The 12,783-nt window shown below is 41.8% G+C and overlaps 1 protein-coding gene across 4 annotated transcripts in view; it reads right to left on the bottom strand.

The window, feature by feature from the left end:
• Positions 1-12,783, bottom strand: part of TACC1 (transforming acidic coiled-coil containing protein 1) — a 102,660-nt gene that overhangs the window by 21,665 nt on the left and 68,212 nt on the right. For all 4 annotated transcript variants that reach the window (XM_069766861.1, XM_069766864.1, XM_069766860.1 and 1 more), the window contains exons 4-6: positions 10,593-10,653; positions 9,324-9,483; positions 9,186-9,232 (exon numbers count right to left, since the gene is read on the bottom strand). In XM_069766861.1, coding sequence (XP_069622962.1) covers positions 9,186-9,232; positions 9,324-9,483; positions 10,593-10,653 — 268 coding nt within the window. The remainder of the gene's footprint in view (positions 1-9,185; positions 9,233-9,323; positions 9,484-10,592; positions 10,654-12,783) is intronic.

Raw genomic sequence — 12,783 nt, 5'->3', positions numbered from 1 at the left:
CTAATTGGAGGTATTTGCTAATATTATTACATCTACTACATATTGGGATAGGAATTTGGAGATGGGAATACCCCTTTAACTCTGCTGCAATATACTATGCAACACATATTGGAATACAACTGCTGCCACCTACTGTTATTCCATGATCTAACAGTACAATTTTGGAAAAATGAGACGAGCATAGGACTGTCATGGAGGGAGGGGGTCGTTTTGATGGGAACCTCAATGAAAGTAGCAGTTCTCACTTTCTTGGACTCTGTTGAGCACGATATGGCATAGTTGCCTGCTGATCTTACTGGGCCCTATGTAATGATTAATGTGTCAGGAGCAGGCCCCACAGTGGTCAGCTGACAGCTTCTTTGCAGAGACAACACCTTTATGTGAGGGGCTTTCGGTTTAGGCAACTTCTGTTTTGCTAGCCCCCACCCCTCCCCAGCAACTTGATTGGGAGATGTTAGGCGGCATTCCACAAAAATTATTAAACGAATCATGGATTATAAATGGGTTTTGTACTTTTAATCTACTATATAATTGTCTAAGGGTCACTTCCGTCTGTCCTTCTTTCTTTCTGTCACGGATATTCATTCGCTGATTGGTCTCGGCAGCTGCCTGTCATGGCTGCCGCGACCAATCAGCGACGGCCACAGTCTGATAAGTCCCTCCCTACTCCCCTGCAGTCAGTGCCCGTTCCATACTCCCCGCAGTCACCGCTCACACAGGGTTAATGTGTGATCAAGTTTTTACTATTGACGCTGCCTATGCAGCGTCAATAATAAAAGGATCTAATGTTAAAAATAATAAAAAATTATTATGTACTCACCTTTCCCACTCCTTGCGACGCTCCGGTGACCTCTCCATGGAAGAGGCAGGTTCCGGTGCCAACGATGGTATGGGAGAAGGACTTGCCATGACGTCACGGTCATGTGCCCGCTACGTCATCACAGGCCCTGCGCGAGAAGGACCTGACCGTGACGTCATGGCAGGTCCTTCTCGCGCAGGCGCGAAGAAGCTGCGGTACCATGGGACAGGCAGGGACAGCGTCAGGAGCGCCAGGAGCAGGTGAGTATTTCATATTCACCTGTCCGCGTTCCATCTGCCGGGCGCCGCTCCGTCTTCCTGTCCTCTTGCAGTGACTGTGCAGGTCAGAGGGCGCGATGACGTATTAGTGTGCGCGCCGCCCTCTGCCTGAACAGTCAGTGCGGAGAGACGGGACACTGAGGAGCAGCGATGAGAGGGGAGTATGTGATTTTTTTTTTTTTTTTTAATTGCAGCAGCAGCATTACATGTGGCACAATGCTGTATGGAGCATCTATGGGGCCCATAAAGAACTGCATGGAGCATTAAATAGGGCATCTATTAAATAGGGCATCTTGCCGCCCCGCTCATAGAAGACTATAAAATATCACATCTTGCCCCTGTATTACTTTCCCCCCCCCAAGCAGTTTTTTTGTCACTGCTCTATCCCTCGTGAACAGCCATCTAAAAAAAATAAATGCAGAATATAAACTCATTGCAGCACAGTATAGACTGTAACCACTCACACTATTGTGCCGTGTTCACAATAGAACGCAGCCTACAAATCCACTTACACACACTGTCATAATTACAATAGAACACAGCCTTTAAAATCAACGACACACACTATTTTGCCCATTAATCATAATGGAATACAGCCTGTAAATCCATATACACACACTATTGCGTCTTTATCACAATAGAGCAAATCCTATAAAATCAACGAAAATATATTTTGCCTTGATAAGAATAGAACACAGGCTATAAATCCACATAGACGCGCTAGTGTGCCATCATCAAAATAGAACACTGCTTCTTTCACCGCTGCCACCCTTTTTCTGTCCCAGTCGCCCCACATCGTCAGTCATCAGTGTCGGACAGCTTCTGTCCTTGCCGACTCATTCGCAAACTAGACTTCATCATGGAGCAGCGATAAAAGCAGAGCAAGTGACCCCCAACACGGCCACACAGCTTTCATCACCACTCTAAAACGTATCGTTATCAGGGGCGCTACTGCTGTCACTCACCCTGCTTACATCGCCGCCCCCTGATAACATCTTGTTTCAATGAAAGAGGCGGGGAGCAAAAACCGGCTGTGTGGTGGCAGGAACACAAACTGTAGTAACTTCTTCCTGCCCCCATCACCACAATTGATTCCGGACGTCATCAGGGGCGACGGTGACAGAAGCTGTGATAAGGGAACGCAGCGCCTCCTGCTGATGATGTCCTGCTTGGGGGGGGTTATATAAACTACAGAGAAGTGACTGTAGGGCCGTCCTCCTGTGACGTCTGCCCAAGACTCCCCTCAAACAAAATGTCACATGAAGTAAAAATAAAAAGATGAAGCAAATTACAAAACTGGTTAGACCTTAAAAAATAGATATTTATAAAAGAGCATTATATGTATCAGACAACTCTTTTTTAAAAGGTACCTCATCAGAACATGGACAATCTATTTAATAAGTAAATCAATTGCAATCCTATGTATCCACTAGAGGGCAGTGTAAAACACGTTAATTTCTCAACGTTCTGTCCTTAGACCTCTCTAAGTTTTAAAGAAACTATAGTCTCCAGAAGTCAATATGAGAATAGCTATGCGTAAATCAACAAGGAAGTCACTGGACAAGGTCTTCGAATCGGGGAACATTTCACTGGCAACGAAGACACGGCTCGTACATAGTCTGTTTTTTTATAGTACTGTAGTAACATATGGATGCGAAACCTGAACGATAAAGAAACAAGACAGAATTATAGACACCTTCGAAATGTGGTGCTGGAGAAGGATGATATCAATACCATGGATGGCAAGAAGAGCAAACAAATCAATCTTGGAACATATCAATTCAGACATGTCACTTTAACCAAGGATCACCAAGCTACGACTTGCCTACTTTGGACACATTGTACGAAGAGAGCAATTACTGGAGAAGGACATCATGGTCAGAAGAATAGAAGGAACAAGGCAAAGAGGAAGATCAGCAACTCAATGACTTGATACTATCAAGATAACAGCAGAGAAGACCCTGGTGGACCTATCTAGGCTTTGATTAGATTGATCTTCCTACTCATCACTCATCCATCAAGTTGACATGGTTTGAGATTAAGCAAAAAACAGTTAAATAACAATACAAATATTTTAAAAGAAATAAAAATGAACAAATCTAGTAAATAGAGCACATCTAAAAGATGGTGTCTAATAAGAAAAGTGTGCTTAAAAGTCATAGAGGAGGGGCCAGGGCTCAGTTTGGAGCCAAACAGCAGTTGTTACTTCTTGGACTCGACTTAGGACTATATTTCATAGTTGCTTCTTCATTTTAATAGGCACTATGTAATAATACTATCAGTAATGACTGTCTGAATGTGTGTCAGGAGGGTGACCCAGAATGGTCAGCCGATAGCGAGACCCCTTCCTTGCAGAGGCAACACCTTTATGGGGGTGGTATGGGCGGCTATTTGGTTCCGACAACTTTTATTGTGTTGCTAGCTCATCCAACAACCTGATTGATGTCCCAAGAGTAATAATTGGCGCTGACAGCGTTAAGACGGTTGCACAATAGTGTGTAGATTTATAGGCTGTGTTCGATCATGATCATAGCACAACAGTGTGTGGATGTGGATTTATAGGCTGTGTTCTATTATGATCATAGCACAATAGTGTGTGTATGTGGAGTTATAGGCTGTGTTCTATAATGATGATTGCACAACAGTGTGTGGATGTGGATTTATAGGCTGTGTTCTATTATGATGATTGCACAACAGTGTATGTGGATTTATAGGCTGTGTTCTATTATGATCATAGCACAATAGTGTGTGTATGTGGAGTTATAGGCTGTGTTCTATAATGATGATTGCACAACAGTGTGTGTATGTGGATTTATAGGCTGTGTTCTATTATGATCATAGCACAATAGTGTGTGTATGTGGAGTTATAGGCTGTGTTCTATAATGATGATTGCACAACAGTGTGTGTATGTGGAATTATAGGCTGTGTTCTATTATGATCATAGCACAATAGTGTGTGTATGTGGATTTATAGGCTGTGATCTATAATGATGATTGCACAACAGTGTGTGTATGTGGATTTATAGGCTGTGTTCTATAACGGGGATTGCACAATAACATACAAAACATAAGACCAAAACAAAATAAACATCTGCCCTGCTATAAATAGGTAAAAAGCAATAGTGCATGTAAGCAAGGGGTACTTTTTAAACACAATTTTTTAATTTGAAAAAAAGCGTAAAAACCCAGCACCAAAGTGGACCCAGTCGGGATGGTTCTAACTTGTAGTATTAACCCCTCTGTGACCTTAGACGTACTATCCCGTCGAGGTGCCCTGGGCTTATCTGACCCTGGACGGGATAGTACGTCATAGCCGATCGGCCGCGCTCACGGGGGGAGCGCGGCCGATCGCGGCCGGGTGTCAGCTGCTTATCGCAGCTGACATCCGGCACTATGTGCCAGGAGCGGTCACGGACCGCCCCCGGCACATTAACCCCTGGCACACCGCGATCAAAGATGATCGCGATGTGCCGGCGGTGCAGGGAAGCACCGCGCAGGGAGGGGGCTCCCTGCGGGCTTCCCTGAGACCCCCGGAGCAACGCGATGTGATCGCGTTGCTGCGAGGGTCTCACCTCCCTCCCTGCTCCCTCCAGCCCCGGATCCAAGATGGCCGCGGATCCGGGTCCTGCAGGGAGGGAGGTGGCTTCACAGAGCCTGCTCAAAGCAGGCACTGTGAAGCCTGCAGCGCTGCATATCAGATCGGTGATCTGACAGAGTGCTGTGCAAACTGTCAGATCACTGATCTGTGATGTCCCCCCCTGGGACAAAGTAAAAAAAAAATTTTCCAAATGTGTAAAAAAAATTAAAAAAAATATTCCAAAATAATGAAAAAAAAAAAAAAAATATTATTCCCATAAATACATTTCTTCATCTAAATAAAAAAAAAAAACCAATAAAAGTACACATATTTAGTATCGCCGCGTCCGTAACGACCCGACCTATAAAACTGTCCCACTAGTTAACCCCTTCAGTAAACACCGTAAGAAAAAAAAAAAAAACGAGGCAAAAAACAACGCTTTATTATCATACCGCCGAACAAAAAGTGGAATAACACGCGATCAAAAGGACAGATATAAATAACCATGGTACCGCTGAAAGCGTCATATTGTCCCGCAAAAAAAGAGCCACCATACAGAATCATCAGCAAAAAAATAAAAAAGTTATAGTCCTGAGAATAAAGCGATGCAAAAATAATTATTTTTTCTGTAAAATAGTTTTTATCGTATAAAAGCGCCAAACCATAAAAAAATGATATAATTGAGGTATCGCTGTAATCGTACTGACCCGAAGAATAAAACTGATTTATCAATTTTACCAAACGCGGAACGGTATAAACGCCTCCCCCAATAGAAATTCATGAATAGCTGGCTTTTGGTCATTCTTCCTCACAAAAATCGGAATAAAAAGCGATCAAAAAATGTCACGTGCCCAAAAATGTTTTCAATAAAAACGTCAACTCGTCCCGCAAAAAACAAGACCTCACATGACTCTGTGGACCAAAATATGGAAAAATTATAGCTCTCAAAATGTGGTATTGCAAAAAATATTTTTTGCAATAAAAAGGGTCTTTCAGTGTGTGACGGCTGCCAATCATAAAAATCCGCTAAAAAACTCGCTATAAAAGTAAATCAAACCCCCCTTCATCACCCCCTTAGTTAGGGAAAAATAAAAAAAAATGTATTTATTTCCATTTTCCCATTAGGGCTAGGGTTAGGGCTAGGGTTAGGGCTAGGGTTAGGGCTAGGGTTAGGGTTAGGGCTAGGGTTAGGGCTAGGGTTAGGGCTAGGGTTAGGGCTAGGGTTAGGGCTAGGGTTGGGGCTACAGTTAGGGTTGGGGCTAAAGTTAGGGTTAGGGTTTAGATTACATTTACAGTTGGGAATAGGGTTGGGATTAGGGTTAGGGGTGTGTCAGGGTTAGAGGTGTGGTTAGGGTTACCGTTGGAATTAGGGTTAGGGGTGTGTTTAGATTAGGGTTTCAGTTATAATTGGGGGGTTTCCACTGTTTCGGCACATCAGGGGCTCTCCAAACACGACATGGCGTCCCATCTCAATTCCTGTCAATTTTGCATTGAAAAGTCAAATAGCGCTCCTTCCCTTCCGAGCTCTCCCATGCGCCCAAACAGTGGTTTACTGCCACATATGGGGTATCAGCGTACTCAGGACAAATTGGACAACAACTTTTTGGGTCCAATTTCTCCTGTTACCCTTGGCAAAATAAAACAAATTGGAGCTGAAGTAAATTTTTTGTGTAAAAAAGTTAAATGTTCATTTTTATTTAAACATTCCAAAAATTCCTATTAAACACCTGAAGGGTTAATAAACTTCTTGAATGTGGTTTTGAGCACCTTGAGGGGTGCAGTTTTTAGAATGGTGTCACACTTGGGCATTTTCTATCATATAGACCCCTCAAAATGACTTCAAATGAGACGTGGTCCCTAAAAAAAAAATGGTGTTGTAAAAATGAGAAATTGCTGGTCAACTTTTAACCCTTATAACTCCCTAACAAAAAAAAAAAATTGGTTCCAAAATTATGCTGATGTAAAGGAGACATGTGGGAAATGTTACTTATTAAGTATTTTGTGTGACATATCTCTGTGATTTAATTGCATAAAAATTCAAAGTTTAAAAATTGCGAAATTTTCAAAATTTTCGCCAAATTTCCGTTTTTTTCACAAATAAACGCAGGTACTATCAAAGAAATTTTACCACTATCATGAAGTACAATATGTCACGAGAAAACAATGTCAGAATCACTGGGATCCGTTGAAGCGTTTCGGAGTTATAACCTCATAAAGGGACAGTGGTCAGAATTGTAAAAATTGGCCTGGTCATTAACGTGCAAACCACCCTTGGGGGTAAAGGGGTTAAAACCTTATGGGTCAAAAATGATTTCATTTTTTTTTAAATCAAAAACAGTGTATACTAACTACACCATTTTACTTATATGCACTATTGCTTTTTACTTACAACAGAGTATATGTTCATTTTGTTTCTATCTTAAGTTTTGTCTGTTTAATGGCCAGTGTGAACATAATCCTACACGTTGCACTTATACTAACTTATACTCCAGTTCATTTCTTTCAGTTTTGCACAATATGTACAGTGGGGCAAAAAAGTATTTAGTCAGTCAGCAATAGTGCAAGTTCCACCACTTAAAAAGATGAGAGGTGTCTGTAATTTACATCATAGGTAGACCTCAACTATGGGAGACAAACTGAGAAAAAAAAATCCAGAAAATCACATTGTCTGTTTTTTTTATCATTTTTTTTGCATATTATGGTGGAAAATAAGTATTTGGTCAGAAACAAACAATCAAGATTTCTGGCTCTCACAGACCTGTAACTTCTTCTTTAAGAGTCTCCTCTTTCCTCCACTCATTACCTGTAGTAATGGCACCTGTTTAAACTTGTTATCAGTATAAAAAGACACCTGTGCACACCCTCAAACAGTCTGACTCCAAACTCCACTATGGTGAAGACCAAAGAGCTGTCAAAGGACACCAGAAACAAAATTGTAGCCCTGCACCAGGCTGGGAAGACTGAATCTGCAATAGCCAACCAGCTTGGAGTGAAGAAATCAACAGTGGGAGCAATAATTAGAAAATGGAAGACATACAAGACCACTGATAATCTCCCTCGATCTCCACGCAAAATCCCACCCCGTGGGGTCAGAATGATCACAAGAACGGTGAGCAAAAATCCCAGAACCACGCGGGGGGACCTAGTGAATGAACTGCAGAGAGCTGGGACCAATGTAACAAGGCCTACCATAAGTAACACACTGCGCCACCATGGACTCAGATCCTGCAGTGCCAGACGTGTCCTACTGCTTAAGCCAGTACATGTCCGGGCCCGTCTGAAGTTTGCTAGAGAGCATTTGGATGATCCAGAGGAGTTTTGGGAGAATGTCCTATGGTCTGATGAAACCAAACTGGAACTGTTTGGTAGAAACACAACTTGTCGTGTTTGGAGGAAAAAGAATACTGAGTTGCATCCATCAAACACCATACCTACTGTAAAGCATGGTGGTGGAAACATCATGCTTTGGGGCTGTTTCTCTGCAAAGGGGCCAGGACGACTGATCCGGGTACATGAAAGAATGAATGGGGCCATGTATCGTGAGATTTTGAGTGCAAACCTCCTTCCATCAGCAAGGGCATTGAAGATGAAACATGGCTGGGTCTTTCAACATGACAATGATCCAAAGCACACCGCCAGGGCAACGAAGGAGTGGCTTCGTAAGAAGCATTTCAATGTCCTGGAGTGGCCTAGCCAGTCTCCAGATCTCAACCCTATAGAAAACCTTTGGAGGGAGTTGAAAGTCCGTGTTGCCAAGCGAAAAGCCAAAAACATCACTGCTCTAGAGGAGATCTGCATGGAGGAATGGGCCAACATACCAACAACAGTGTGTGGCAACCTTGTGAAGACTTACAGAAAAAGTTTGACCTCTGTCATTGCCAACAAAGGATATATTACAAAGTATTGAGATGAAATTTTGTTTCTGACCAAATACTTATTTTCCACCATAATATGCAAAAAAATAAATAAAAAAAACAGACAATGTGATTTTCTGGATTTTTTTTTCTCAGTTTGTCTCCCATAGTTGAGGTCTACCTATGATGTAAATTACAGACACCTCTCATCTTTTTAAGTGGTGGAACTTGCACTATTGCTGACTGACTAAATACTCTTTTGCCCCACTGTATATTTTGATTTATAGGCTGTGTATCTGGAGTTATAGGCTGTGTTCTATTATGATCTTGACACAATAGGGTATGTGGATTTATAGGCTGTGTTCTATTATGATCATGATGCAATAGTGTGTGTATGTGGATTTCTAAATATAAAATTATACAATTATAATCCATGTGGCAGATTAAGCAGCCAATATCCACTATATACATCGTACAATATGCTCCTACATCAGCAGCACCATTTGCACTAAGTATCATTCATACTGAGCATTCAATATAAAAGCATTACAGTCTGGTTTGCAAAATGAAGAATGTCACGGTAGAATAAAAAAAAAAATCATAATTCCTGCACCTTGAGGTCTGATTCATCCCACTATAGAAATCCAAGATGCATCACCTTCTCCATAGATACTCACCTGGGGTGAAGGCTCAGACACCTCCAGAGATGATTGTTTTCCTAATCCTGGAAACAAACAGGAGAGCAGCCGTTACATATGGACAAACACCGCAGTATCAAAACTGAGGAAAATAATAATGAAATCCAGAGTAAATACCCGATGTGGAGTCATTGGGGCACTCGAAAAATTCTTGTTCTTCCTCCTGTTGACTTTTAACCCCAGCGCCCATTGGCTTAGGTGCTGGAACAGACGCCAGCTTCTCCTCATCTGTAGCATGACCTTCTCTCTTCTCAATGCTGGGAGAACCATCTTCTTGCTGTGCAGAAAAAAAGAAAAAGAAAAAAAAAATTCCGTTTAGAATGGCTTTGACATTTGATTAGCTTTTGCAGCATCTGCCTGGCATGGTGTAATGATGGTCCAATTACTGGATCGACTCCACGCCATTCATTGTCTATAGGACGGCAGGAGAAAGTCCGCTTCCAGAGTATCGTCCTTAGGATCACCGAAAGCCCCAGCAGTTGGACCCTCGGTAATTAGTATCCCTCACCCTATGGATAGTAGATGACCTAACAATGGACATTTTATGTATTTTCATAAAACAATTTGCTAAGACCATTGGCCAAGTTGTCTCAAGATCGAATTGGATGACTTCTAGATAATATATTTCTGATTGTTGCAGTTTCCAATATTAGGACACCTATCATTTACTAGAACTGGGGTCTCTAGCCCCCCAATTTTTACTTCCTGCAAAACTGCATCCTTCAGTCCCATTTCAAGTGTATGGGAATGATGCAGATCGAGAAATACAGTACTTGTCTTTTTTCGGCAGTCCCATAGAGAATGGATTTTGAGTGGGCATTCCATAGCCCCTTTTTCGAAATTGGTCGCACCTCCACTGATCTGCAATATTTTGTCTATTCTTTGGATAGGTGATAAATTAATGATGGGAATAACTTTTTAAAGGGAACCTTACAGGTCCCCAAACACTATTAACTTACAGATACAGTAACCTGCAGGATAATAGAGTTACAATATTGCCTGGCCAGTGCACTGAAATCCCAGCTACTGGTAGGAAATTAACTTTATTTCTCCCAGGAGCCACGAGATTTCAGTCAAAACAGACCGGTTTCAGCACTACAACTGGCAGCTGTAAGCACGCCCCAGCACACAGACTGGTTGCTCTGCACAGATGTGCTGCAGAATGAGCTGTCAAAGTGCTGTGCGTGCTTACAACTGTGTACGGAGTTGTAACAGTAGCCATTCCAGATATAGATCTATGACTGAAAGCCGGTGACTCCTGGGAGAAATACAATTAATTTTCTCCCAGCAGCTGGACTTTCAGTGTAGTGGCCGGGCACCTCTGGAAAGTTATTAACCTGCAACTAACAAATGAACCTAAATTCCAGAGATATTAGGCTTACCCACCTGAGTGCAAACATCTAACACCAAACTTGATCCTTCATAACTCTGCACTTTACAGCTGTTCCTAAAAAATAAAAATGAAAAAAAATTATTAATTATGGCTTCAGTCACAAACAAAAAAACAGATCGGTCACTACTTTTCACAATACATGCTGCGTATATTATTGAATAGATCTCCTAGAACTGATGAGGCTGGTGTACTTGCTTTGAAAATCCAAGTAACAATAGCGTTTTTTTTTTTTTGTTTGTTCTACATATTTTAAAACTTTGTTAGGTTCAGTTATCAAATGAGCCATTTCTTAATGATTTTGACCTCCTAAATTCAAATCTGACAAATTATCATAGAAACAAGAGACGACTAAAAATGCTAAACGGCATTAATTTTACTGCCACATGAAATTAATGCTTAAAAGTTTCAGTACTTTGTATCATGCTGTAGACTGAACTTAAGAGCTCAGCCTTATTCTTGGGCAGATCCAAATCTCTAACAAGATCTGTTACAGAACCCCCAGCACCAAGAATATGTTATGCAGTATATATTATGTATAATAGGTTCCATGTGAAATGCATCAGTCCACAGGCTATCCCCCTTCAGTCCTCCCCCACCTTTGTAATTCCCCCAGTAAATATCAGCAGTCTCCGGCCCCCTGCGGCTATTGTCATGTATGTCTGGCCTGCTTTTTCTATTGGCCTGCCCTTTGTATCTGTGTTATCTATTCTGTGTGCTGTAAATAAAGTGAGTTCTTTTAGACTGGAAATACGTTGAGTAGCAGTCAGCTTTTATATGCTCTCACGTAACCAAGGAATTCCAGCCAGCGTCCTTCATTCAGAATCCAGCAAAAGCAGAGTGGACCTCCTGAAACACGTGGTGGTACTGAAAGAGGTACCCCAGCTTGGTAGACCCCGTTACAAGATCGTTCAGTTCACTTTGTGTTATAAGGTGTGGTTCAGTTGAGGTTGCGGATAGAAAGTCGGGGTTGTGAGAGGATGAGGCTTCATGACACCAAGCGCCCTCTTCATCCTCACTTGACCCAACTGAAAATGTTTCTGGTGGTTTTGGAACCGGCAGTTCTTCTGTATGTGGCACTGGGCGTATGGCAGAGGGAAGGTTTGGATACTGTAAAGTCCACTTCTTCTTCTATGAAACTCCTTTCCTGATGGGGGGCACCATGCAGAAATAGCAATTGAATAACAACAAATATAGCCAACTGACATGGTAACAATAATAATCTCAAAAATCTGTACCATTACTCAGAAAAGGACCTAGAGACCTATCATCAAAATACATATTGGCAACGAAAAAATAGATGATACACGGTCAAACACAGTATCATATAAGAATACAAACTTTATTAATATATATTAAAAACAAGTGCATGAAGGTGATACAAAAATTGCGCCACAGCGAAAACGCCGCAACAAAACACCAGAGGCGCGTGCACAGGAATGCCAGTCCTCAATACATAATATAGATAATATTCAGAGGTATAATACAAAAAACAGAATAGAATATACAAAAAAACCTAAGAAAATAAACAAAACAAACTAAATATAACAGTGTATGGCATTTTCACTATAGAGTGGGAACCGAACTGATGGCAGAAATGCACTAAGAGTTCTCAAAGACTTGACGCAGAGGCACGCCTGATATATTATCAGTGTACCATATTAACCTCCATATTAAGTATAGAACCACTATCGCACAGAGTCTCAGTGAAATACGCCGCCATCGATCTCTAGTATACACACATAAAAGCACTGCCACAGAAAGGTACCCACCGCAAGAGGACTGGAACTCCCGTGGACGCGCCTCCGCCCCAACGCGCGTTTCGGTAATAAACCTTCGACGAAGGTTTATTACCGAAACGCGCGTTGGGGCGGAGGCGCGTCCACGGGAGTTCCAGTCCTCTTGCGGTGGGTACTTTTCTGTGGCAGTGCTTTTATGTGTGTATACTAGAGATCGATGGCGGCGTATTTCACTGAGACTCTGTGCGATAGTGGTTCTATACTTAATATGGAGGTTAATATGGTACACTGATAATATATCAGGCGTGCCTCTGCGTCAAGTCTTTGAGAACTCTTAGTGCATTTCTGCCATCAGTTCGGTTCCCACTCTATAGTGAAAATGCCATACACTGTTATATTTAGTTTGTTTTGTTTATTTTCTTAGGTTTTTTTGTATATTCTATTCTGT

This window comes from Ranitomeya imitator, chromosome 4, assembly GCF_032444005.1.
Source record: "Ranitomeya imitator isolate aRanImi1 chromosome 4, aRanImi1.pri, whole genome shotgun sequence".
Lineage (NCBI taxonomy): Eukaryota > Metazoa > Chordata > Amphibia > Anura > Dendrobatidae > Ranitomeya > Ranitomeya imitator.
Note: the sequence above shows the minus strand (reverse complement) of the source record. Positions and strands in the feature narration are given on the sequence as shown.